Source organism: Sylvia atricapilla, chromosome 26 (assembly GCF_009819655.1).
Source record: "Sylvia atricapilla isolate bSylAtr1 chromosome 26, bSylAtr1.pri, whole genome shotgun sequence".
NCBI lineage: Eukaryota > Metazoa > Chordata > Aves > Passeriformes > Sylviidae > Sylvia > Sylvia atricapilla.
In genome coordinates, this window is record NC_089165.1 from 2,410,074 (window position 1) to 2,437,825 (window position 27,752).

Below are 27,752 nucleotides of genomic sequence, written 5' to 3' on the forward strand. Positions count from 1 at the left end.
CTAATAATTCTCTCTCCCACTTCTACCTCGTGCAGTGAAGCACAATTAAATCAAGGTATTTGCGGTTCTTGTCATGAAACAGGTTTTTCCACATTTTTTCATATCCCATGCTCTATACCTCCTTGTTTCTCATTTCATCATCATTGACAGAAGAATTGTTTTGGGGCTGCAGGGGAGGTTTCATCAATGACATTTAATAGAAATTATATCACCACATCTTTTCCTGCTGGAAATCCCTTTCCCAAAACCTATTTGGGTTTGAAACAGCCTAGCTACACACACAGTACCCTGTCAGTCTACAACAAACTGGGTAAACTGAGTCCTCTCCATCCCCTCCGAGTCCCAAAAGGAGACAAATAAAGTATCTGAAAGATTTGTCCAGTCAGACTTCTAAAACAAAGGCTTAATAACCAATTCCCTGTGATTCCATTTGGGGAAGCATTGAAATTATTGGCCATCAAGTTCTCTTTCTGTGCTCCACAAGCCAAGAACATAAAGTCCTGTTACACAAGGATAGGCCAGACCCAAAAATCTTCGGAGGCAAAACAAGAGGAGAGGGATGGGGACACACAACACAGTTTATACCTCTCTTAAAATGAATTTTTCTTTTACATTGAGACAATATCTTTGGGGGTTTTTTCCTGTGGCTAACAACATACAATGCCCAGGCTATTAGCTGCTCCTTTAATTTCCAGCCTCTGCTTTTGACTAAGGAAAACGAGTCCTGTCTGCCTAGCAGAGCCTGCATGGCCCACAAGCCATTTTCTGAGTTCAATTAGCACTGTCTGCACACTGCTGTGCACCACATCGATCGCTGCTCCCCTCACACAGACCAGCCCTACAGACAACTTCTCCCATTTTCATTAGCCCTTGTTTCCTATTTTAGTCTCTGCACTTTCTCCTAAATGCACAGACCCATTCTGGGTAATGCAAACAGCCACTTATCTCCTTACAACAATTATCCCCCGTGCTGCCTCTTGGGAAGAATCATTTCATGAAGAGGACACCTTGCAATGCAAATGGCACCTGACAACAGCTGAAACACCCAGAGTGATGCTCAGACATCCAAGTCAGCTGTGTTTGACACTCACCTGTTCTGCTAATGCACACCTTGTAGCATCTTGTAAAATTAAAATGCCATTTAATACACCTGTGACTGGGATGGTCTTTTCCAGGAGCAAAAAGGTATTTCAAAGTCTATGCTGCAGCACAAATGTTCCTGCTTCTTGGTTTTTTTTCTCCTCCCAGATCCTTTTTCCTCACTTTGTTTCAACAAAGATTTATGTTCAGACCATTAGTGCTAGCTTGTCTTAGAGATTTCTAGCAACCACTAGCTGCAGGCAAGTTTTAAATAGACAATTATGAAAATCTGATGTAAAACAAAGTTCACAGTTCTAGTCTTTTCAGAGGCCAGAGAATAGACAATCAATGAAAAACGAGCTTATTGATCCCTTTTCACCATGATATTTTAGGTTACACAGCAAGAAGGTATAAAGAAAAATAAAAAGATAAAAAGATAAAAACACACAGGAGATTGCTAGGAGCCTCTAAGCCATTCCCAATAGAAAAAAAAATGAAACCATCTTATTAAAAGAGACCTTCTCTATACTTCAATAACACACAGTGTATAGCCTTTAAAACATATTAAAGAAAAAAAATGCAATCGAACAGATAAGCCTTGAGCACAGAAATCATTCTTTAGTACAAACCTGGGGAAATGCACTGGGGCGAACTTTGTGGAGATCCAGAAGGTCTGTGCTGCAAATCTTTCTGCTATAGGAAAAAATACAATATTCTTACACATCCAGACCAAACTCTCAGTCCAAAATGAATCAGATTTTTCCTATCCTATAGCATTAACTGTAAGTGAAGATGTTCACTGAGAATATAAAAGATTTAACACAATAACAGCTTTGATTTTTCATGTGCCAGACGAATGACATATAGACACCAACATTTTGTATTAAATTCCACGAAGTATAAATCAGCCTGAAATAGAACCAAAACTGAAACTAAATTAAACTACAGCTGAATTAAAGCTATGATAATTAATTTATGACATGAAAGCAACCCCTTCATGTTGACATGCGTTCACTTAGACTTTGCTCTTGTTTAGTTCTCACCAATACTGACTAAACTAATCCAGCCACTTTCAACCAAAATTTAGACTGTCCATTTCAAATTGCATCTTTGATAATCTTTGCTAAACTTTGTCCTTCTTGCAACGCTAGGATATTAAAAACCATGAAGATGCAAGTTATCAAAGTTGCAAAGTAAATAAATAAATAATGCAGGCTGTAACAAATGGCTTTTGGGAAGCTTCCCATTGGGGTTCCCATTTCTGACTGAAATCTTCACCCCATTTTGTGCCACCACTCCCTCTCTGCTTTCCTAAGGAGTGGTTTGTCAGGGCTGATTCAACCATGAAGTTTTGGATGGTGTGAAGAGTGGAAATGAAAGCATCAGGGCAAATGAACTTTTCAGTTTAAAAGGGAAATTCACAATGTCCTGAGATGTTTAAAATTATATATCAAAACCCCCACAAGAACATTTCTGCCCTCAGAAGAGTTACATTCTATATCACCAATGGCTGAACACACTTCCTCTAACCTCTAATTGCTCAGGTCTGAGCTGCTCTGCTCTCCCTTTTCCCCCTCACAGTACTCCCTAATCTGCTATCAGTCTCTGAAATCATCAGCACTTGCAGGTTAAAACAAACCAAAACTCCCTCAAGTATTATTAGTTATAAGGAGGAGGAAATGATTTTCAAAACCAATACCAGAACAAAACCCCCAACAGATAGACATCTATGTGAAACAACCTGTGACCTTACATGCAATCACAGGCACCACAGTGACAGAGATAAAAAATAAACAGCATAGCAAGACCAGGTTCATCACAGTTCCCAATGGAATCACTTATTCTGCATGTTCCAGCTTAGAAATAATATGCAACTCTTACGACCAAATTCCCCTTCACCCTTCAAGCTCTTCCATCAGCTTTGAGGTAGCACAATATTCAAAGGCACCATATAATTCAGTTAATATTCCCAAAAAAGTGATAGGTTTGAGCACTCTTAGGGTTAGTCACAGTTTTGTGGAACAGGCTAAGTAATTCATAGTATAGCAATAAAACGTTTCATTTTATTTTCCCTCCATACATTATCATTAATTACTATAATAACAAGTTAATAACTACTCGATGCCTCAAAGATGTAGGGCAAGATTCTGTACTGATGTAAATCAAACCACTTGCATAAATTCAACTTACTATGTCAAGCCTTGTTATGATAAAAGAAGAACAAATGTTAAAGCCCACCTTGGGTCTGATGCTGCTGCATTCAGTCAGCAAACTCCTGCAGTTCTTGTGGACATTCACTGCACAATCTGAAACGCATACACACAAAAAAAGTCTTAATTATTCTTCTTTCCTGTCTAGCGAAAGGAATAGTGACACACAAAGGATCTTCATTTTGGAAGAGGGGCAGAGTAAGCTCAGGTGTTGTGGCAAGTATCCTTGTTGTGCATGTTCTGATCCTGATTTTATACCAAACCCCTGAGTTTTTCAGTAAGACTGCACCACTGAGTGCAATTCACACATGCAAGAACCAAGAGCCACTCTGGAATGCACGAGCTGTTTTCTGCCCAACCTCCACTCCGTGGAGCACAGCTTTCCTCATCTTTGCAAAGGCCATTTCCATGTCTCTCCATCCAAAATTGATACCAATCAAGGGGCAGCAATCTTTTGGCTCCACAGGAATAGCTGCCTTTCTGTATGGACTGTTGCTGGGAGTTGCAGTAACAACAGTAAATTAAAGATCAAAACACTCTCCAGAATCATCAGAGCATTACCAGCACCACAGCATCGCCACCCTTCCAGCTGCACAAAGGAATTGCTCACAAAAACAGGAACAAAAGCAACCCTTTCACCCAAAAGCCATAAAACTATTAATAGTGTAGTAAAATCCAATCTCGGGTTTTTTTCTCCTGATAACTACTTACTGAGAAAACAGGAGGGGAACTAACAGTGCCAAATATTTTCTGCAGCCTTTCTGCCCACCTATAAAAGAAGATCTTCATCAAAAGCAAAGCAGGATACCAACAACTCAGTAAAGGACACCAGGATTTGCCTTTTGCCAGACATGCCTGTTAAAAAAGAGCAAAACTGGAAAGATGAACATTGTATCTGCTAGAGAAAAGCCAGTTTATGTTTAAAGCACAGAGGAAAAACTATTTAAGGTCTCCTCAGAACCACCCCCGCCTGGCGCCAGGACTGGGGATCTGCTTTAAGGCTCCTGGCTAACCCACAGAGATGCTCACTTGTGTCTTCCATAATTTCAGCAGAAGCCAGAGAACAGGACTGAAATACTTACTTGGCTTTAAACACAAATAAATTAATAAAGATATAAAAACAAGTCTGAGAGAAAGACTGGGTGCACAGACCTGCAAGATGCTCACATGTTACACAACTTCCCCAAGTGTGGGAAATGAAGTGCAGAGTTCTGCTCCCAAGTGCCTGCCACACACACAAAAAAACAACTCCACAAAAACTATCACCTCCCACAACTTCTCTTATTTGGGATATTCCTACCACTACCACACCCCACGCCACAAACCAAAAGGCACCGCATCTAATTTCAAATGTATGTGCCTCTGCAAATGCACAAGAAAAATGTATCAAAATCATCACTTAAAAGACTTTGTAGAGAATAAGAAAGATATTCATTATTTCAGCAATGATAAGACCTCCACCTACCATGAGGGAACGAAGAGCTTGTTAGAAAGACATGCCTCAACAACAAACAAGTAATTGACAATGGAAATCCCTTCTTTCCCGAGACAAAGAAACAAACTGTAGGACAAAAATCACCACACAAAAGCAAAGAGAGGAAATTCTCCATGACGTCAAGCTGGGTTGGCTTCAAGTCCTGCTCACAGATGGGTTCCCTTCAGGGCAGAACAGGCAGCCCGATGGATGCCCCATGTTCCTACAGGCACTGCTTTCCCACACCTGAAATCCACATAACTCATCTAGAATTCTGTAATACAGTCATCTATAAACATCAAATTTCAACTAGATATGTACATTCCCTGACATTTACCCATTTTCAGTGATTACACTCCCTAATTGTTTTCCTATCAATGATCAGTAGGCCAAATTCCATTTGAAAAACTTGGGTTCCCTGTTAAGGTAACTGTAAAAGGGATCTCACTTAAAAAACATATTTCAATTTTAAAATCATGCCCTCGCTCTGTTAAAGATAACAGCTTGTGGCACTCTCAGTAGGCATTTTTCACTTAATCAGCTGACATCTCTAATATTGCTGGGTATGACTTCCCTCCACTGCTGAAAGGTTCTTTACACAACAGTGGAGAACATACTAGAAAAGAGGAAAATGCTACAGAAAAGCCGCAGGAAACTGCAGCTGAATCCAAGGACCTGATTCTCCATGAGACTATTCAAAAATGTATTTATTTAATGATTTCAAAGTGGCATTATTTTTGCCCATATAAGAGAAACCTTAAACCTGCCAGAAGACTGTTTTATAGCATACTTCATTTTATAAAACATGCTCCAGCTTCCTCTATTGAACACTTCTGCAGTGCTGAAAGCAAGCCACTCTAATTCAGAATGAGAAAGAGCTTTTGAATACAAGTGACTGTGGTTTCCTTTTTATGCATGTAAGATTTCTGCATTTATTCTTATTACTCTGCATTCTTATTAAGCCTCTCTAAAAATGGTATCAGGGAACTGCAGGGGTGAAAAAAACAGCAGAGAAGAATGAGGGAGAGGAGACAGCAAAGAAGGGACAGGAACCTGCACACATGAAGGTTGATGTTTAAGAGCAGAGAAGGTTGATGTTTAAGAGCAGAGATACACATGAAGGGTTGTTTACAGGTGAAAAGAAATAATAGATCTCTAACAGGTGTATAGAAATACCAGATTTCTATCTTTTTCCAGTCATCCAGACTAAAGCAGCATTAGTAAACTCAAAATGACAAAAATTTTTTTTTTTTGCATTTACCATCAGTAGTATTTGGTCTTATTCAGATCAAGATATTGGGAAGGTCCAAAAATCAAAAAAAAAAAAAAAAAAAGAAAAAGGAAAGAAGAAAGGACAGTTCTGTCAGCCAGCTCTTCCCAAACTGGAGAGGCACAGAAGATATTCCTGAAAAAGGCAGAGATAAAAACTCAGAGAACTGCAGCCAGGTTCTTCCTTGTCTTCTCCTCCCTCAATCACTCACTGAACAGCAAGAAGATTAAATTGGCAGGGAAAAACAGACCCTCCAAAGGATTTCATCTTGATACAGACTATGCAGAAGGGCTGCAGCTCTGGCCAGTGCCAACACCACCACCAGACAAAGTGCCAACACACCAAGACAGTCCAAGGATTTGGGCCACCTCAATTGGATGACAAGAGAACCACTGCTACAGCTGAGGGTACCAGAGCAACTGAACCACACGGCTCAGTGGAAACTGAGCAAACCCATCAGGGTTCTTCCTGGGCTTTAATCAACGGGTTTGGAATTAAGGCCGAGAATTTTGGGAGCATCACTTTACCCCAGATCTGTTTACTACAGGGACTGTCACTCACTTGAAGCATTTTCCAGGGGCCTGTGCCAAAGATGACCTAATGAGTGACTAAAGCAAGATCTCAACCAGTAAGGAAATATTTAAGACTAAAAGGCTCATAAACATCAGAAAAGATCCTGTCCATGGCTGAGAGTAATGAATTTACTATCTGGTGTAATAAAAAAACCTTCCCTTATTAATGAGATATTTTCCCAATGGCTCACAGAAAGTCATTTACAACCTAGGAGCATTTTATTGGACAGCACATTACAACACCCAAAAGCATCACCCTGTTCACAGTATCACAGGGCAACAAACCTGGCTGGAAAGAGGCAGGCAAAGACATTTTTTTCCCCCAGCTGGAATATCTTCCAGGGGATCAGACATTGCCCATCTCTCTAAATGTCTTCCAGAATTGGATTCCAGGACAAATCTATGACTCACCAGACATTATGAGCACTATGACCCTGACCTTTGGTCTGGAACGGTACTGCCCAATAAAATAACTCTTAAAAGGCCATTTGCAAACAATAACTCACAGACAAAAATGCTGTGAATAATTTAAAATTCAACTATTGACTTTCTTTATCTCAATGATTTTTTTTAGTTTATTTTTTAAATGACAGATTAAAAAAAAAAAAAACAAACCTTTAAAGCAACTAAGTTCAAACAGGGACAGGTTTTATCAGTGGTTCTAATGATACAAAGAGCTGAAGGATATATTCACCACCTATGAAATCCAACCAGCTGAAGAGAGCCAACAAGGACAAAATAGCTTCCTTGTGAAATTAGTAATTTTAGGGTTTTTTTTTTTCTGTGTTCAACCATCCAATGCATCAGGGATCAAAGGGAATCTCTTCCCTCCTTCTTCACCCTTACACCACACAGGCAACTCCTCCCCCTTGAACTGACAAAGGAGACAACCGTCATATGAATGATTAACACTGAACATAAACTCTGCATTTATACACAGAGATGCACAATACAACAGCCAAGAAACATTTCAAACCACCACAGCACTCCAGAAAACGCAGAGTGACTGTGATAAAACTTCTCAGGAAAGAGGAGGAGTTTCAGTGGAACATGAGGAAGTTTCTGTACTGGGTAAATCCAGGTCAGGTATCTGGTGGAACTCGGAGCAGATTTAACTTTGTCCTAGTGGCTCCAGTGGTCAGTGTTTACTTGTTTTCTCACTTGTCTAATTACGCAGAGGCAGAAACCAAAAACTGGAAGGGTGCAAGGAGTGAGATACTTCACATTCTGAAACAGAGACAGTCCACTGCAGAGAGCAACAGCACTAGTTTATCAAGTTTCAGCCTCCCTGTTAGAGCATTCCTCTTTGTCTCCAAAACAACCTACAATTACTTGCTCACCATATCTGGTTTTATTGTCAAAATATCCATTGGATGAAGCAGAGAGAGGGGTTGTGTGATTCCCAACAGTGCAAAGTCTGGTGGCCACAGGGGTTTTTTTTAGGCACAGAAACACATAAACAAATGACAGTTCTGTTTTTTAAACAATGCCAAGTAAAATCTGCATGTTATCATAAAAGAAACACGAGTCCCAATACAATTCTCTCATGCTGAACCCTTCCCCCAGTCTATGATACAGAACTGAAGCAGCAACTATGACAATCATAAATGGTATTTAAAATATTTCATAGGTAAACAGTAGGTGGAACTACAACACACGATGTCTAATGGCTCTTGTCTGAGAGCAATGTTTCACGGGTTTCTTTTATTTTACCGTGCCAAAGAGAAACTATTACTTTTATAAATCTAAACAAAAAGAACTAAATTAAAAAGCCTCTCATGAAACTCTTTTAAGAGGGGAGTGAAAAGGAACTAAGTATCAGCCCTTTTTTCTCTTGGTGACACACCAAATCTTCAAATAATACTCAAAAATCATGCTTATTCTTTAGAGCAGCAAAACGAAATATAGCCCCAGAAACATTCAGAAAGCTGCTTGCTCGAATCACTGCCTGCTTCCGTGCTCCTCCTCCAAAATCCATCACCACTCCCAGCGTTCCCTTTCAGCACACACAAGCCAAGCTGATACCATCTCCCGCTCCTCTCCCCAAGGAGCCAGAGCCGTGGAACATTTAAAATGGGTCAGTCTTCGCAATTGTGGACAAACGGGAAGTTTTCACCACCTTTTCCCTAACACATTTAAGATCTCTTCACGCACATCCCAGACTTTTCTCGCTGCTGCAGCACCAGTACATACAATGTGTGTGATAAACGAGAGAACGAGGCGCGGGATTTAATGATCACAAGGATGCTCAGACTCAAGCTGCGGCAGAAAGAGAGCCGGTTTCACACAGGCTACAGCCGCTCGTTTCCCTACTGCACACAGCAACATCTTCCACTCCTTCCGCAGCCCTTGAAAGAGCTTTGTATTGTAAACACCGCATCTTTCAAGCTGCGTCCCGTCCCGCAGCTGAAGCCCTGAGCTGCAAAGGTCGGGCCGGCTGTAAACCTGTGGGATTGGGGCAAAGCGAAGATCAACCCGCTGCCCCGGCCAAACGCTGGGAGCCCCTGGAGCCCTCGGAGGCGCCGCTGCCCCCACAGAGAGCGGGGCCGGGCGGTCCCCGCGCCGCGGCCCCGGGAAGGGGGTGCTGGTGCCCGGGGGCTCGCTAGGGCCGGGGGGAGCGGAGCCAGGGGCCGGCGGGAGCGCTGACAGCCCGGTCTCTTACCGGACTCCCCGGGGAGCCGCCGGTTCCCTCTTGGTCCCGGGAGCCGCCGCCACAGCAACAGGAAACGCCCCCGTGTCCCGGAAGGAAAAACGGGGCCGAGGGTGCGCCTGCGCGCTGCCGGCAGGGATCCCGGCCCCTCAGGGACAGCCAGGGACCGCCTGAGCCCCTGCCTGCCCCGCGGGGAGAGCACACGGGCGCCATGAGCCCGCGCTTTTCCCTCAGGGGGAGCGCTCGAGCACCCGCACGTTCCCCTCATGGAGGGCACACGGACACCCTTAAACCCGTGTTTTCCCCTCATGGAGGGCACACGGACACCCTTAACCTGTGTTTTCCCCTCATAGAGGGAACACGGACACCCTTAACCTGTGTTTTCCCCTCATGGAGGGAACACGGACACCTTTAACCCGCGTTTTCCCGTCATGGAGGGCACACGGACACCCTTAACCTGTGTTTTCCCCTCACAGAGGGAACACGGACACCCTTGTGTTTTCCCCTCATGGAAGGCACACGGACACCCTTAACCTGTGTTTTCCTCTCATGGAGGGCACACGGACACTCTTAACCCTGCACTTTTCCCTCAGGGAAGGCAGAGTCGTGTCCATCCTGAAGGAAAACACAGGCTGGATGTGGCCATGTGCCCTCCCTGAGGGGAAAGCGTGGGTCAGGCTGGGTGTGCTCCTCCCGAGGGAAGGAGCAGGCTGAGGGTGGCCTTGTGCTCTCCATGGGCAATGGGCCCGGGCTGCGGGTGCTCATGGCGTCCCTGAGGGGAAAACACGGGCTAACATGTCTGTGTGCCCTCCTTGAGAGAACCTTGCGAGCTAAGGATGCTCATGCCCTCCGTGAGGGGTAAGAGCGGGATATGGGTGGCCAGTACCAGGGCACATGGCCATCCATTCCCTGCTCCTTCCTCTTGCAGGGAGGGCATGGCCACCCATAGCCTGCCTGCACTTTCCCTCAGGAAGGGCACAGAACCTGCATGTTCCTTCGGGGACACCATGAGCATCCTCAGCCTGCACTTTCCCCTCAGGGAGGGCCCAAGGCTGCCCAGAACCCATGACTTCTCTGAGGAGAGACTCATGGCCCCCCAGCCACTGTTTTCCCCTCAGGGAGGGCCCATGGCCACCCCATTAGCCCACACTTTCCCCTCAGGGAGAGCACACGGTCCCTTCCAGACTAAAGAGGCCCCTAACAGATGGGATGTGGCATCTTCAGCATGGCACTTCATGTGTGTTCACACATCGCCTGGGACTTGAAATACATAAGTTGTTATTAAAAGCCTGGTAGGATTTGCCATCCCAGTGTGCTGGAGTGTTTATAAACACCCTGCCAAGTCCAGGCTGCAGTGCCCGGAGGGTTGGCAGGTGCTGGCTTTCCTGTCCTCCCTTCAACAGCGACTGCCTGCCCAGGCCTTTGTCAGTGACCCCTGCACAGACAAATGAGGAGAGCAAAGGGGAATTATCTTCCCTAGCAGGAGATCCATGCACTGACTCATAGAACCAAACAGCTTGCTGGGAAAAACACCTTTTCCCTGACACAATAAAGTCTGATGTACTACCACAAGGCTGCTGGAGTACTCAGAGCAGGCAGGAAAACTGAGAAGACCTCACCACCTAACCTCCCCTCCCAATTTCACTCTGAGGATTTACAATACTGATGGAAAGTTTGTCAAATTTTAAATCACACATATCCTACTTGCCTGTTGAGCTTGAAAACACAACATACACGATTACAAACTTCCCTCTCAAAATCCATCCTGCAGCTTTCCCATTCTGCTTTGAAAGAACCTGCCACTGTTTGGGCTGGAGATGTGATGAAATCCTGCCAAAGGGCCAATGTGATCTCTGGTTTCCACACTGCCACCTGTTTATTTAATTTTTTTTATCTTTGTCTCATAGTTGCAAGCTTTTCCAAAATGTTCCCTTTTGTGCTGCTTCTCTACAGGACTGAGTACATTGAGGTCCCAAGTTGTTTATTGGGGCCTGTCAGCACTACAAAGAAATGATCATTACATAAAGCGGTTTGGGAGTAAACAGCTGGCTGTCACTTGGTGACTGATTAATCCTCAGGCACTTCAAACTTCGTGCTTTGCTGTAATATAGAAGTAAAGCACTGCAGATTGCCCAACTGCAGCTGTCATGGAGAGAACGTGCTGTGCTTGTGCAGCCTAAGGGCATCACCAGAAAATCAGTGCAAAATCTGGCACAGCAGCCACCTCCAAGACTCTCTAGCTTAGAGCTAAGGTTTGGATTGCAAAGAAGAGTACCAGCTGTCTAATCCTGTATTCTGTATCAGCAGAATTAGCTGTGTATTCTGTAATAGCAAAAGATTTCTTGCTGAATGTGCTTGTGGTTGATTACTGTCCCAATGCATTTGTCAGTTCGAGCGTACAAGATCTTGAGGTTTTATCAGGGAACGGAAGGAGCAGCATTTGGAGATATTCCAGGTCAAGGTAGTACTGCCCAGACACAAAAAAGAAACTGAAAAGCAGAAAAGGAGAAGCACTGAGAATTGGATGTCCTTTGGTTTCCTTTTCTAAGCCCTCTAAAGCTGTCTGAGCCAGCTCTGTGTCAGGACACTCAGCTCAGTCAGTGCTTCCTCTGCAACCAGCGCTGCAGCCGCTTTCACATTTGCTTCAGATCCTGCGCCATTGGCTCAGAACCACCTTAACCACATCCCAACGCAGCCGCTTTGGTTTTGCCTCTGTTTATTTGGACTCCTGTCAGTAACAGTTTATTCCAAGTGGGACTCCCAGTCCATTTATCACTGTCATCATGTTACAGCAGCCAAACCTCCTTTCCCCCCACAAAACAGAAGATTTTTGGCAGATGTGCCTCTCTACGGAAGTGCAAAGTTCCAGGTTGCCTGCTGCTTTTTAGATTTCTCAGGACTCTGTGTGGGCTGTGAACACAAATTTCAGGATAGAAAATCAAGTAATTCCTCCTTATCATAAGCCAAAACTACACTTCACCTATTAGCTTATTGGTACTGCACTGGGAATCCAAAAGCAAAACCCTGCAGGCACTAGTACTGAAGTCATGGTGAATTTCACACCAAATTTCAGGTGTAAACCAAAAGCTATTCTGGCCTCTCCTTGGCCATGGCTGGAGGATGTTTGCCTGACAAACTGCAGAAATCCTTGTCCTCTCTCTTTCTCATTTTGCGAAAGGAAATGGTTTTCCAAACCTCTTTCACAATGCACCTTAAATAAATCCTCAAGACCAGTTGTTACAGCAACCAGTTAGAGATCAGTCACTGCACTGAAGCAGCCAGCAAGGGTCAGCCTAGGACAGGTGGACCATCCAGCACAGCCTGTATTGTTCAGGAAGATTCATTAAACCAAGCACCTTCTCTTAAAGAAGAGGAATATGTCTGAATCCTGCCAAACTTTGGTTGTGGTTATAGGTTTCCTTGGAAGAGGATGGTCAATCTGACACCCCTGTGAGGGCCTTGGCTCTGTCTTCCCCATGAAGTAATAGAGACTGACTGTCAAAAAAAGATGTAAAGATTCGCCTCTACCCCAGTGCTCAAGCTCAAGGGAAGCAATCTTCCTTCCATCTGTATTCCACAGCATATCCCTGGCTTGCCTCCACGGCACAGCCTGCTTGGAGAGCTCTCCTCTTGTCAGGGCTTCCCTGGGACTCATCTAACTCCTGTTGCATAAACTCTGGAAGCATGTTTATAAGAGAGGATTAATTTAGGCACAGAGCCTTCTCCATCCGTGATAGCAAAGGCTCAAGAGGAGCTTTCTCATTTCCAGGTGAACAATAAACCTAGAGACTCACAGCTCATAGTTTACACAACGGCAGAGTTTGGGTGGCCACTGTTGTCAAGATCCCTGTGACTGCAATCATTCCTCTTTGTTTTTCATTTTTACCAGGCTCCTAACTGCACATCTGTGAGCTGCAGAGACTCTCCCGAATCTCTGCTCTTGACACACAGCACAGCCTTCTCCCCTGGGAGACTCTGTGTTGTGTAGGGTGACGACAGAAGGGAGGAATCAGTGGGAGAGAGGAACGAGTTACCATGTACCAGGCTATCCGAGCTGCCCACTTTCTTCACAGCTCACACGCTTCTAACAGAACAAGGGGGTTTTGTTCTGACTTAAATGCAGAATTTCTCCTGCCGTTAGTATCTCTAGTACGAAGAGCTCTCGCTTGCCCAGCTCATCACAGCCTCGGAAGTCACCAGACTTTTTGCGTCTAGTGGACAGTGAAAAGATCTCAGGCTTGCAGTCATTCTCCCAGCCTCCCTCCCCCTTCAGCTTGTCCCTTTAACCACCATCTTTTCCTGTGTTTTCCACGAGCCCGTTTTGCCTTAGACCACGTGGTGGTGCTGCAGTTAAAAATACCACGGAGACAACAACAGCAACAGCAGCACCTGACCAGCGATGGGCCGAGGTCTGGCCGGCGGCCAAGGCACGGGGATGGTCAAATGTGAGTTCACGAGGAGAAAAGGAGAGGCGCAGCCAAATACCCTCACATCCTGGCAGCAGCCACGGCTCAGGCTGAGCCTGACAGAGCTGCTCACACTTCTGAAAAGTAGGCTTGCTGCCCCGGCTTCCCGGTGGCCCCGGAGCTCTATCAGGGACTAGTCAAGAGACCACACACTGCTCCGAGCTGCAGTAACGGGAGCTGCTGATATCAACTACCAGCTAAGCAGCAGCTCGCAAAGGTTTCAGCCCAACATCATCCAAATATAGGCACTCTCAGGCTATCAGCTGTCACACCACAAGTCGCAGCCCAGGTCTCACCACAGACAGACCATTAATTTTAATAGACATCTCAGAACCCTGGCCGATTGTTCAGCCTCAGTTCAAACCACTGCAAAGGGAACATCACAAAACAAGCTGTGCTGCTCTGCTGCCTGTGTTAGCCTGGGCAGCCAAGAGCCAAAGGAGATGTCACAGAGTCCCAAACACAAACCAATGCCTCAGCCACCTTGGAGTTTTTCTCCTCAATGTTCACAGAACAAAGATTCCTCATGGAAAGGCTGAGAAACAAGGTGAAGTTACCATATCTCATGTCTAGTCCCTGGTTATTTGTGATGGACAAGCCATGCTGAGCCACACAGCCAACAACTGGCTCCAATTCCCGATCACAGATCTCCATAGGGTTGTTCAGAGGAGAATCACTCACACTAAATGCCCTCAGACTTCCCAGGACCATACAGAGCATGGCTCAGGGGTATCAAGGACTGTCTGTGCCCTCGCAGGTTAAGGTATTCTTGTAAAGCAGTGTGCAGGACTGCAAACAGAACCTCTGCCTGGGAGATTCCTCACACAGGAATGACAAGGCATAACCCTGCCTCTTCCCATAATATTTAGGATCTTTCTAAATATCTGCAAAGCTCTTATTCAGCTCCCTGCTTCCTACTTTTTGCTGTCTTGCCTGAAAAATGCTCACTAATAGTCAGCTCTGTGCCCCTTTTCAATTTCCCTCCAGCTGCCTTGAAGGAAAAATATATTTCTCACCACAAATGTCCGAGGGCAATCAGTCCCTTTATGCCCCAGAAAGGTTTTACTGACCTTAAGAGCCTCTGAGAGACTGAGCATTGCTTGAGGGTACAGGGTGGAGAAAGAGAGCAATCCTTTCATTTCCAGAAAATTTTCTCTGCCCACAGACAATCCCTTGGGAATGAAAACATTCTTCAGTGCCCTGAGTACCTGCCCCAAAGAGGAGGGACAGGGTTTGTCAGCCAAAGCCATGCCCAGTGGATGCAGTGGGAGCACAGAGGCCCATGCTGCTGGCACTACTTAGAGCTGAAAAACAACAGTCTTGCCCATGTACGTCCTGGGAGGCAACATTTGACTTTTTTTGTTAGTTAATAAAGTTTTGGATGCTCTAGAAATCCCTGGGCAGATGCTGAGCTGAGACATCGCTGTGGCTATGAAAAACAGCCTAAAAGATCCAGCTACACTCAGGCAATTGGGATATTTGTTAAAGCAAAGCAGAACGTCACGACAAAAAAAATTAGTAAAAGAGAAGTTGACCTAGAACCCTTCTTGGGGGAAAGGGGCAGGAAACGGTCAAGTGGCCAAAGAAAATGAGGATGAATAATTGCCAGGCAGGATTCAGAGATCATTTGGACTATTTGGAGAAATAACCAAGCCAGGCCAAGCAGAGTGGTGGGGTAGAGCTGAGCCAGGCAGAGAAGTGAAACAATCCAGGGGGCTGCTTTAGGCAGAACAGCCTGGGCTGAAGGGCAGGCAGGGAGCACAGGCTGGGGCAGAGCCAGGCAGTGACAGCCATACTCACTCAGGCACTGCAGACTACTTTTATTCCCAAGAGGTTTGGCACACAGTGAGCAGCTGGTGCAACTGGAGAAAACCCCTGGCACAAGCTGGTGCCCATTGATATCTTTACACCTCTCTTTTGTCTCCTTTGTCTCTTTCTCCTTTTCTCGCTCCTTGAGCTGCTCTTTGTTCTTACCCTGGAAGGAGAGAAAAACACAGCCCAGTCACAGGCCTTGCACTGCCCACACGTTCCTTTCCCCACTGGTACAAACAAGCAGAGAGCTGGTGGGCAGCAGGTATAGTGGGATGGCAGTGCTTTTCTTAAATGCCTTCCCAAGGCTTGGGCCAGTCCCTCTAGTCTAAGTCCATTTGTGATGAAAGGCAGGACACACTTGGCTGTTCCTCTGCAGGCTTCTCCTGCCCCAAAGAGTGATCCAGGCAGTCACCCAGCCAAGGCACTCTTCTTGCTGTCCACAACTGTGCCAAAGTAGCATAAGAGCATCCAGAACGTGCCCTGGAGCAAGGAGGGTTGGAATTCAGGGATCACTTGCACTACTGCCTTTGGGGTCACAGTGCATCTACTGACACAGAAACCTCAGCCATCCAAAGCAATGCAGCTAACTGTTCCCTACAGTCAGATCCCCTTTTCTGTTTGAAGAATGTAATGATTCCTTCCACAAATTCAGCATCTCTCTCTCACCTTATCCTTCTGCCAGGATCCAGTGACTCGACTCCGCAGAGAACTCAGACGTCGCATCACCTTTGTGCCTTTCTCTGCTTTATCGCTCTTCCCACTGTCCTCATTTCTGAAAGGAGACCAAGATATTTTAAAAAAGGGGAAATTCACTGACCAAGCCCAGCTTAGGGAGATCACTGATGAAGTTTATTGAAGCTTACTTTAGGACCCCAAGTATAAGCTTTCCATCTCCTGGAGGATCTGGTTTGGCATCAGCCATGTCATTTATTTATGAGACCCTTGCAAATACGGAGCTGAACTTTCAAACTATGTATGCAGGTTTTGTTCAGTGCCACACTCCTGGCTGAACCCCTGCTGATACCAGTGTCCTGCACACAGGATGAGTGCGGCAGTAGAGCTTAGATGGAGGGGACTCAAAATCAGTCTGCTCTCAGAACATGAAGTGTGTATCACCCACTGTCTCACTTACTCATTAGACAGGAACTCAAACCAAGTGAGGTTCTGCTGAGAAGAATCGTTGCCTTCTTGCACACAAGCTCTCTGCTTCACCCTGGGCAGGGAAAAGGCATCAGACACAGCAAAGAACACAAGAGCAGAACTTCTGGGTCAGCTGAAACTCTAATTTTCTAGATGGGGCAGGAATATTTTTAGAGTTACCAAGGAGGCTCATGAAATGCCCCATCTCCTTGCAATTCTACCCTGGTTTCACTGGAATAAATCAGTGATTCTGGTACCCTGGGGATTTGCCCCTCAAGGGACCAAGTGTCCTTTGCCAGGTGTGTCTTAGGCAGACCTGTGACCTCCCCACACGTCCCTGTCCCAGACACACTTACCCATGGTAATGCTTCAGCTCCTGAAGTACCTTCTGGACAATTAACCTACCAATAAGAGGTAAGAGAAAAGCAAGGGATTAAAAAATATCCTTGCACGTTCTGCACCCCACAAAGTCTCAGGTGCTGGTTTATGACCAACTGCTCAGCTGTGCCCCAGCACAGAGTGGGATCTCCTTTGCTGTTGCATTCCCAGTAGCTCAGATGCACACAAAAACCTCCCTCATCTCAAACCAGCCAGGACAGACAATACCTACACATGGTCTGGGGACACGTGGTCCTTCTCCAGCACCTCCAGAGCAGGGGGTTCAACACCTGGAACACAAAACACTCTCAGCAGGGATCCTGGTTTGCCTTTGCAGAGCACCACTTTGCAATCTATGCAACTGGACCCTGTTAATTGTGCTGGGCTCCCACTCTGTCTTGATTGGTGAGGAAGAAATGCCAGGAGCAGTTAGGGAAGGAGATTCTGCTCTGCATTTCTGTGAGGCAAGTGAAGGCTACATCACTGTTCTGTGTTACCCATCACCTCCCCAGTCTGTATGATATTTGCTGTTGAGGGTCCTCCTTGCAGTAGGGAAGGAGCTGGTACCACCCCAGAGCCCTTCCCCATGGCAGCCAGCCTCCCCTCCACTTCCCAGGCTCTGAAATCATTCTATTTTCCTCCAGGGCAATCCTCACAGGAGGTACTTGAGTAGTGAGTGACCAGTGCACTGGCCACAGGGAGGTTATGTGGCAATGTGTCACTGGAGCTGGGCATGTCTGAGCTGAGACTGCACTGCTAGCCAGGGCCAGACTCAGAACCAGCTTGGCTTTGTATTTCAGGAGCTCCTGGGACCATGTGGAAGGGAAAGCAGAGGCTGTCCATGCTTCCAGAGGCTACAGCTCCAGTTTTTTACCTTTTTAATTGCACCTTGACCCCATTTCATGGCATAAAGTCTATACCAACCTTCCACAGCTGGAAGAGAAGTGTTGAAACTGTGAGGTATCTTGGGGGAGGCAACGGTCTCACAGGCTGATGGGACAGACTTGGACCTCAGTCTCTTCCCATTGCTGACACATTTCTGGAGAAGTAAAAAGTCACAGAAATCTTTGGTGCTTTGTGCACCACGGGAGCTTCCATCACAGCTGATTCTTCACCTTTTCCCTCTTGTTTTATCAGGGTTATGATGCAGGAGACCATTAGGCCCAGCTGTTTGTTTGCTCCAGGAAGGCTGGAGCAAGACACACTCGTGCCTGAAAGCTTTGTAGGCACTTGTCACTTTTACTGGACATGTAGCACCGTGATGCAATTGTCCTTTTAATATTAATTGAGTCTAAAGGTATTCCCCAAAGCAAAGCAGTGTGTAAGGGGGCAGGGAGTGACACTGCAGTCTTTAACTACCGGACAAAAGATTAGAGAGAAGATAGGGCCAGACTCTTCCTAGAGCTGCAGTGACAGGATAAGAGGCAACAAGCACAAGGGCAGGGAAATTCCAGCTAAATATGTGGGAAAAGAGGGCTGTACTACAGGCAGTTCCCAGGGCCTTTATCCCACAAACCAGAGCAGTTTATCTGGAAAAGCCCATCCTTGCTGAGATTCCTGCACCTCCTGGTTCCATGCTTGCACTGAAGGGGTCCAGCCTGCAGCTGACACCTGTGTATGCTGCTTTCTGCACCCTCAGCTTGCCCTGCTGCCCCCGTGCCCAGCCCTCCACACTCACCACGTCCTGCAAGCTGGGGCTGGCCACGAGGTCTGGGCACAGCGGCTCTATCTCCACTTTGATCACTGTGCCACCTCGGCTGCTGCTCCAGGGCCCCTGTTCCCCTTTGGGCAGCTGAAGGGACACATGAGGCTGGAGGCAGGACTGGCTCCTCTTCTCCACATCGTCCTGCTCTGGGTCACTGCCCAGCTCTGTGACATCCAGGCTGAACCTAATCAGGAGACAGGAAGAAGCCTCAGAGCAGACCTGAGCAGACCTGGCACACTGTGCCCGGCACGGCACAGCCCCTGCAATGTCCCTGGCTGGGTGGTCCCAACAAGCTCATGCGACTGGGACAAGGAGGCTCCCCACAGCAGGCACATGGGAAAGGAAACGACAGGAAGTGTCAGCCTGGACTCCAACTCTTGAGCCTGTTAAAAACAGCTTCTCTGGCTGCCACCAGTGAGTCCCCAGCTCCCTGGTCACAGGGATGTTTAATGCTGGATGGCTCACACTGATCTCTTAGCAACCCCTGAGACTGTGCAGCCACCCTGGCAGCAGCCTGTCCTGCCTGCCCCAGAGCTGCTGCCCTGTCAGCTGCCATCCAGGAAAGTCCCTCTGGACATTTAGAAGTGGCAGATGATGTTGTTTATCACATCACCACTGTGGCATCATGCCATAAATCCTGCTCCCACCAGGGACCAGCTTTGAGGAAAGAAAATAATTATTTTCTATGAAATGAGGGGTGGACCAGCTCCCCCTGGGCCTCACAGTGTCCAGCACACCAAGTGCTGTTGCAGTGACAACACAGAAGCAAAATGATGGATAAAGCTCAGTGGAAAATCTTAGTCTCTGCATGGGTTCTGTCTGCAGATCACTGTCACTTCATTCCTGTTGCCACAGGCAGGCTTCAGGAAGTGTTTGCTTAGGGAACAGTGGGGTGTATTCCCCTTGCCTGGCCTCCTGCTCACACGTGCTTCATCACCCAGCAAGGGGACAGAATGTGTCCCTGACACCAACAGCCACTCCATGCCACTGTTACTCATGTGCTTGTTACAGCATAAACTGTGAGTGATCCATGGCACATGGGACAACAATAGGTCTGAGAACCAAAGTCTGAACTTGAAAAAGGACTGCCAAGATTTCAGGCTGAGATAATTTTAGGGTACCGTATAAGGAGGAGAGATAAAAATAGTCCTTGCTGGCTTGCCCCTAAATCCCAGTCAGCTGGGAGATCAATACATTTGTCAGCAGGGAAAGCATTCCTGGAGGAACCTGGAGCTCAAGGCATTTATGTGGCAGGAGCAGAGGATGGCAGGAATGCCAGGTCTGATCCTGCTCCCAGCCAGAGCTCAGCACCGTGCTACAAACACAACCTCCTCTGCAGCCACGTGGAGGGCAGAGGCTGGAGGACAGCACAGTGCTTGCAGGCACAGGCCCCACCAAGCCAACTCATGGACAAGAAGAAAAAGGCTTTGACAGAGCTCTCTTAATCCCTCCTTGATGGGAAAAACTCCCTTTGAGCCAGAGGATGGAGGTCATTGGGGCAACTGATGCTGTTCAAGATTCCCTCCAGACAGAAAAGAGAGATCTTCCCGGCCCCAACACCAGGAAAAGAGGGTCTTCCTACTTCCAAGAAGACACTAAAGCCTCTTGCTGCCCTAGCACTTCCTCTTCCACATCGCACCCAACATGAGCAGTGGGTGTCCAGCTGCTCTGGTGGATGCTGACAGGTGAGGGAGACCACCCAGCAGCATCTGGAGCTGCAGGCAGTGTGATGTTCAGCCTCATACCTCCACTGCATCGTGTACATCAAGTATCACTCACAGTCCCGCCGTACCTGCGCCTGCAGTCCACGGGTGACAGAGGGCTCTCCCAGCTGTGCCTCCGGGAGGTGGACATAGATCTCACCAGCGTGGGGAAGGAATCCTGGGCCTCCTGCAGGTCCAGCTCATTGTCTGTCTCTGCAGGATGCTCAGAAGTGCTGGTACCATCACCTGGCATGGCTGCACAGGAGCACGGGTGGCCTTTGTTCAGCAAATGACAGTCAGCCTTGCCGTAATGTACTGAGCAGGAAACGGGGTTGGAAAAAGCAACATCCACAGACAGTTTGCTCAGAGCCCTTGGTCTCTCTTCCAATGAGTGAAGGGCAGACACAGTCTGGGATCCTTGTTCTGGCTGCGCTGCTGTGTCTGGCGCTGTTTTGGCAGACGGCAGGCTCAGGAGTCCCAGATCTTTGTAATACTCTGTGCCGTGGAGAGCGGAGTCTGAGAGGAGATCCTCCGTGCTGCTATGCAAGTCTGCTGCTGGCACATCCAGCTCTGTGGAAGATGAGTCCTCCTGCAAAGGCAGCACAAATCTTGTCTGTGAGCCTCACACTAACCTTGCAAAGCGGACGCCTCCCATGCAGAAATTGGGGTGTAGAGCAGGGCCAGACCTCCAAATGACTTTGTAATAGTCGCCCTCCCCTGCTGTCCCTCACAGCAACATAACCTTGTATTACTTGACAATCTGGATCAGTACCACTTTTCCCCATTCCTACTCCACCACAAACCCCTCTGGACATGGAGCTGACCACCCAGTTTGCCTCCCCTGGCCTCTGCCTTGCAGGGTGGTAGCAAGGAGGATAGAGAACACTTACCTTGTCTTCAGCCATGCTAGTGCAGAAGGAATCATCCTCAGCAATCAGGGATGGGAGGAAGCTTTTGGGGGTGGGATACTCCAAGGCAGGGCTGTGGTGGTCAGTGAATTCCTGTAAGCACGGCTTGCAGTCAGACCCTGCAAGACAGAGAACGCCTCAGCAGGTAACCAGACATCTGGGAGGGATAGAAAACCAGCTGCACACTCGCAGGTGACATCAGGAGCACTAAAATGCTCCAAGTGCCCTCTGCTCCTTCACAGATAAGCAGTGCCAGGCAATCTCCAGACCACAGCAGCCTTGATCCTGTAGAAACCTCTTGCAGGGATTTCCTACCATCAGGAACCTCATCCCTCAACAGAAAGCTCATCCCTGCAGCATGTGCAAGGGGACAGACCAGGCGTGCACTCTTGCAGCCAGACCCTCCTCATAGTGTCCTGTGCTGCAGAGGCTTTTTCCACAGTAAAACAATTAAGCACATAATGATGTCTGTAATTGACATTATGGACCTTTGAATCAGAAATCTAGGAATAAAAATACTGACAGTGGTTTTATTTTCATCCATAAGGAATAAAGGACACCTGGGTGGGTAGGTAATAAAGGATACTGGGAGGCAAATTGACTATGCAGAGCAATACTGGGAGCACATAATTCTGGTTCTGGATTTTCCCCAGGCAGGTGTGTGAACCTGAGTGGGAAGGTACCACCTGAAAGCTCAATGAGAAGCAAACCATGGTCTGGATGTGTTTCCTGGTACAATAGATGGTCCAGCTGACTGAAGCACATTCCTGTGGAGCGAGGCACTCTGTAAACCCTAGCCACAATCCCTGAACCATCGAATGACTCATGGAGGCTTTTTATTCCTTGGAGACACACACAGCTGAGGCAAAGGGCTGAGGCAAAGGGAAAAAAAGCCAGGCTGCTGGCTGAAGCACTGTGGTGGATCTCTGAAGATGCAGAGAACAACAGCAAGAGACTGTAAGCAGCCATATCTATCCAATGGGAAAAAACAGCAAGAAAGTGCTAGAAACCCATCACATTCCAGGAAAATCAAGCATAAAGACATTAATGTAAGGAAGACATTGTTAAAAAGCATACTCTTGGAAAGCTTGCATCCTGCTGTGGATTATAAAGCTACACAGTTCAGCCAGGAATTGCATGGTGCCAATTAAAAAAAAGCAGCAAACGTGAGGGAGAGTTTGGAGGTTTGTTCCTTGGATCCCGCTGCACACTGCAGATGCCAGATTTTCTGTTTTAAGGAGCATTTAGTGTGTTCAAATGTCTGTGATGGTTTCAAGAGAAGGACTATAAATAATATGGAAAGAAAATACTTCTGAAGGCACTATTTTAATTGAGGGGTTTCTAGCTACAAGACCAGGGAAAATTTGAAACAGGCTTTCTAGCAAGGCTGTAAATTTACCTCACACGACATTTTTAATGAATAGACCAAATCTTGCCCAGGGTGTCCCTGAGCTGCATCTGCAATTGGCAGAGATTTAGTGAGCTATTAAACATCACCTTTTGCTTTCCTCAGTGCACCTGGATTCAGCTTGCAATCGAAAATGAGCATTTTGAAGTGAATACACCCTTGAACCAGCACAGATTTTGGCATGAACTTGTAGGAAACAGCAGCCAAAGCTTTAGGTGGGCAGTGAAAGCCACTGAAGCCCCCAAACAGGCTGGGATGATGGTTAAGGTAGAATGGACCCACACAGAGCAACCAGGAGGTGGGGAGCATCCCAGGGAGGCCAGGACAGATGGCCTCACACAAATCCAAGGAAAGCAGAAAAAGAAGATTCCCTGCTCTCACCATTCCTTCGGCAGCGGACTACCCACAGGGAAAGCAGCAAAGCCTTGAGAGGCAGCAGGAGCTGACAAGGGCTGTGGCCTGATAGAGGCCAGAGCCCTGGACTGAAGGTTTAACTAAAACAAGGAGTTTTTTCCTCCCAAGCAGTGTCCAGCCATCCCGCCAAGGCTACTCTGGGGCCAGCACCAAGCTCCATGCAGCCCTAAAGTGGATCCCTGGAACAGAGTCAGCTCCTTGGAGGCCTGGAAAATATTCCCTGTGCTCTGCCTGTGCCATGAAGGGCTCAGGATTTGGCCAAGGCATAGGCTGCAGTCAACAGACCCGGTCCAGACCCACCAAAGGACTTAAATCCTCCTTGGAGGCTTCAGACACTCGGTTCAACACGCGATAAATCAGACCAGGGTCGAGGCAGCGGCACGCGGCGCACACGGGCACAGCCCTGGGGACACCATTTTAGGCAATGTGTGAGCACCAGCCACGGCACTGCCACGGCACTGCCGGGCCCCCACTTCAGAGGATGGGCTGGCACGTGGGCAAGGCGGGGATGGAGGAGCTCATGGGGAAAAACGCCTTCAGGCGTCAGGTTGTAGGATGATGGGCAAGCAAGTTCCAGCATGGAGCACGCACAGGAAGGAGGCGGGTCTGGGGGGCTGTGAACACCCCCATATCAATGATCAAGGTGGTCGCCAATGTGTCAGCAAGTGTGGCAAACTGGAGCACCTTGAGTCTCCCATACTCTGCCCTCGAGCCTGTCTGGAAGGAGCCAGGCTCTGGCATGGTGGCAAGGCAACAGGGAATATTGGCCCCCCAGACTCTGGCAGACAGCAGCAGTCACCTTTCCTTAGCTGAAGCTGGAGATGGGATAACAAAATGACACTTTCAAGAACAAATGCTGTTTGCTTTAGGAGAACATTAAGCAGATTAGGTATTGCAGTTGCTTAATTCGTCTCTGGCTGGAAACCATAAAAGGTTATTGCTGCAGGGAGCAGCCTCCTCAGAGGAATTCCCAGGGCAGAGTTGGAGAGGAAGCATCGCTCGCTGGGCTGGGCTGGTTCCTGCACTATGCCAGAGCTTCCCATGGGTGAAACATGACAACTCTGGGCTGCTGCACGGGGAGGAAGGAAGCAGTGACAGGCATCCATGGCATGTGACACTCTGGGGTGGTCTCAGGGGGTTTGATGCCGTGGGGGCAGCAGGATCAGCTGGCTGAGTAGCTCTTGCTCAAGGAAGAAGGCTTCATGCTGTTCTAATTGTACCCAAGGCCATTGAGATCCCAACAGAGATTTTCATCATTCCAGTTCAGGCCTCCAGTCAAACCCTCCCTCCTGTAACTGGCTGTGCTGATTTCCCTCAGACAGGCTGGTCACTGAAGCTGCACTCATAAGTGTCACAGCAGGTGACAACACCAGAGCAGACAGCACTGGGAGAAGCTGTGCCAGCAGTGTCCCATCCTCACCTGCCTGTCCCCTGGCTTGGTGCAGGATGCTGCATGTCCCCGAGTGACCCTGCAGCCAGGCTGGCGCTGGGAGGGGAGACGTCAGAGGAAAACATGGATTTGAGCTCTGGCCACACCACTCACATCCTCCAACATCAAACACTGTCTGCATTCTCACTGGGGAGACCGCACCAAATGTGGCAGGACAAAGGCACTGGGCAGTTCTGCTCCATGAAACAATCCCAGGAGGAAGGAAAGACGAGAATGTCTGGGCATTTCCCAGCAGTCAGGGAATAGAAACTGCTGGGAAACCATGGAGAGCATCAGAGACAAGAAATGATTCCATCTTCCCCTGACCCACCCTTGCCCTACTGGCCCTGCACCAGTTGTCCTTCACATATCCTGTTGAGGATGTCCAGAGCTATAGGGGAAAAACCTCTGGAAAGCAAGTGCTGAACTCCCTGTGCCAGGATGGGCTGAAGTGCAGTCCTGGCGTGGGCCCCTCACAGCCAGCACTGGCAGCAGTGGGGATTGGCTCTGGGCAGGAGCAGGGGAAGATAAGCTGTCCCCCACTGTAACACACTGTACAGAGCCCTACCTTATCACTGCCCTGGGGCCGGGCTCTTGGGCACAGAGGGCAGAGGAGCAGGGAGCCAGGACTGTTCTCTGCTGTCTCTCAGCTGAAGGGTCTCAGCAGGGCTGAGGGGGGTTTGCAGCCCCTCTGATTCCCTCCAAGTCACTGTGCAGGTTCCTGCAGTGGCTCTGGGGGAGACTGAGGGAAGGGCCCACATGGACCAGCGAATACCACACTACAGAACATGTGTGTGGGAGAGGGGCTGAGTGAGACCTGAGCAATTTGTGCCCAAGCACAAGCCCCAACAGGACAAACCACTCTGCAAGCACCAGCTGAAGGGAGCTGGCTGTACCCAGGCCCTCTCCAAAGCAGTGAGTGCTCGGGAGCACCGTGAGGCTGATTCATTTGTTAGAGAAATCAGCCCACCTGAGCCTTCCCAGCCTGCCCATAGCCCCCCTAGCAGGTATGGCACTGGGGACACTGGAGCTTGGGGCTCACCACGCATCAGAGCCTGCAGGACCCCCACCTCCTGCTCTGAATTAACCTTCCCTCGACTGTTCATTTGGATCTTGGTTCCTGCATGTTCACACCAGAAGAGAACTAGTAGTGGGTGGAGAATAATGAAACAGAAAGAGGAGCAGGAGCTCTGATGCTGCAGGTAAAAGTACCCAAAAGCATCTGCCTGAAGGCAGTGTTTTCTCACAAGGACACAAGTGTCTGGCTCCTCCAGGACCGCAAATGTCCTGCTTCCTGGGGCTCTCACTTCCCTCTTTCCAAGTCACGGCACCACATGCAGAAATGAGGCCAGTTCACACGGGTTGCTGCCATTTCCCACCCCTGCTGCTGGACACAGTGAAGCCCAGCCAGGGCCACCCAAACTGCCAGGGCTCCGAACACGGGGGCTCTGCTCATCAGCCCTCACTGAAAGACTGAAGGAATCTTTTCCCCCACATCTGCTCAAACACCAAACTCTGGCCAGGCAGCATGCAGAGACAGCTGTCTGCAAGCACCGGGACCTCCAGCTCACTGCCAACCACGAAATAAACTTATTACAAAACCGAAAGGCTGATATTTAACCCATTACTCAGCTCCTCGAGGCAATTATGTGCCTTGAAAAGAAGATTAAATGGAAGGAAAAGTGCTAACCACCACTTAAGGCAGTGTTCCCTGCAGGGAGGAGTGGGAGGCACCTCAAAACAAATTCTGCCCGGGCCCCCGGGGTTCTTTGGTACCTGCTCAGTCCAGGACAAGCTGTCCCTACCATAGCCCAGCTCCCGTCACATGCTCAGCCCCGTCCCCACAGGCCATTACCTCGCTTAAAGGACCATCTCTTCTTCCAGCGCTTGGAAAACGATGGCCAGGAGTGGTTGAGCAGCGAGTCTGACATTTGGGAGCCCTGTGCAAGGGACAGCCCCGAGCAGGAGACGCCGGCACGGAGCACAGCAGAGCTCAGCGCGGTCTAAGGCAGCGCTGCAGGCTGCAGCCCAGGGGCTGCCAAGGGGGGAGTGGAGAAGCCAAGTGTTTTGTCAGAAGTATCAGCTGATGGAAGCTGTAGCCAGAGAGAAATTCCTGGTCCCTGGCGTTCCCACCTGTGTGGCAGGTCAGTGACTTCCTACAGCTGGGCCTGGGGATTAGTGGCCTGGGAGCACAGACAGCCCCTGAGCGCTCCTGGAGGCTTGCAGACAGAAACAGACAACAAGCTGTTAACACAGCACAGCTCCCCTGCCCTCTGCCAAAGCCTCCCTGCTGCATTCACGGCTGCGAGCATGACAGACCATCACCTTTCAGGCACTGCTTCTCACCTGACTAAGAGTCACCTTCACCTTCAGTGAAGGGTCAGAGTTGATACTTTCAAGGCTTGATGTCTTTACGTTTATGAAGGCTCACTATTTACACTTTTTTCTAATTTTCAAGTGCTGTGGCAGAGCCTCTGCAAGGGACTGCAAGAATCCCTGTCCATCCACAACATCAGCATCATCCTGCAACTCACAGCAAGTCCCAGTCCCCTGGCAAAGACATTTCTCCAAGCCCTCCTCAGCTCTCCCTCACAGGGCAGCAGATGGGAGCAATCTCAAACTGCCCCAAGAGACCCAACTCCCTACCCTCCAAGCCCACTGCTTCCAGTTGGCACCAGCTCCCCAGCCCAGACAGGCTTCAAACTTCACTCCCAACCCCTCCATCAGGCTGAAGAAGCCAGGTTTTACCCCAGCGCAGCTGCTGGGCTCTGGGGCCAGACCAAAACTCCTCCTGGCTGTCAGCTGATGCCTGTGGCCTCGCTGAGCAGAGCCCAACCGGTTTGGGAATAACCACAGGTACCTCCACAGCTGGAAGCCCAGGATGGGCTGGTGATACACAAAGGCAAGTGTCAAAAATCATTTTTCTTGCCTGGCCACAATCTCCAAAATGTCACCCACCCAGTACAACCCTGTCTACATCCCCTCTGCGTCCATCTCCCAGATAACACTGGGGACCAGCCCTGGAGTGGGTGGTCCAGAGCGGAATTTGGGGTGCTGGGCTTGGATCCCTCCCGTGCACAGCCCAAAGCCAGCTGTGGGCAGCGCCAGGGTGTCTTTGCAAACATTCAGCTGT

The 27,752-nt window shown here is 48.3% G+C and overlaps 1 protein-coding gene across 1 annotated transcript in view; it reads right to left on the reverse strand.

Moving 5' to 3' along the window:
* ARHGEF18 (Rho/Rac guanine nucleotide exchange factor 18) overlaps positions 1-26,550 on the reverse strand; it is a 48,442-nt gene extending 21,892 nt beyond the window's left edge. The window contains exons 1-12 of the mRNA XM_066336292.1: positions 26,475-26,550; positions 21,351-21,487; positions 20,550-21,049; positions 18,731-18,941; positions 17,977-18,091; positions 17,285-17,342; positions 17,031-17,075; positions 16,667-16,747; positions 16,201-16,306; positions 15,523-15,697; positions 3,319-3,386; positions 1,710-1,773 (exon numbers count right to left, since the gene is read on the reverse strand). Of these exons, the coding sequence (XP_066192389.1) occupies positions 1,710-1,773; positions 3,319-3,386; positions 15,523-15,697; positions 16,201-16,306; positions 16,667-16,747; positions 17,031-17,075; positions 17,285-17,342; positions 17,977-18,091; positions 18,731-18,941; positions 20,550-21,049; positions 21,351-21,487; positions 26,475-26,550 (1,636 nt within the window). The remainder of the gene's footprint in view (positions 1-1,709; positions 1,774-3,318; positions 3,387-15,522; positions 15,698-16,200; positions 16,307-16,666; positions 16,748-17,030; positions 17,076-17,284; positions 17,343-17,976; positions 18,092-18,730; positions 18,942-20,549; positions 21,050-21,350; positions 21,488-26,474) is intronic.
* Positions 26,551-27,752: the final 1,202 nt, after the last annotated feature.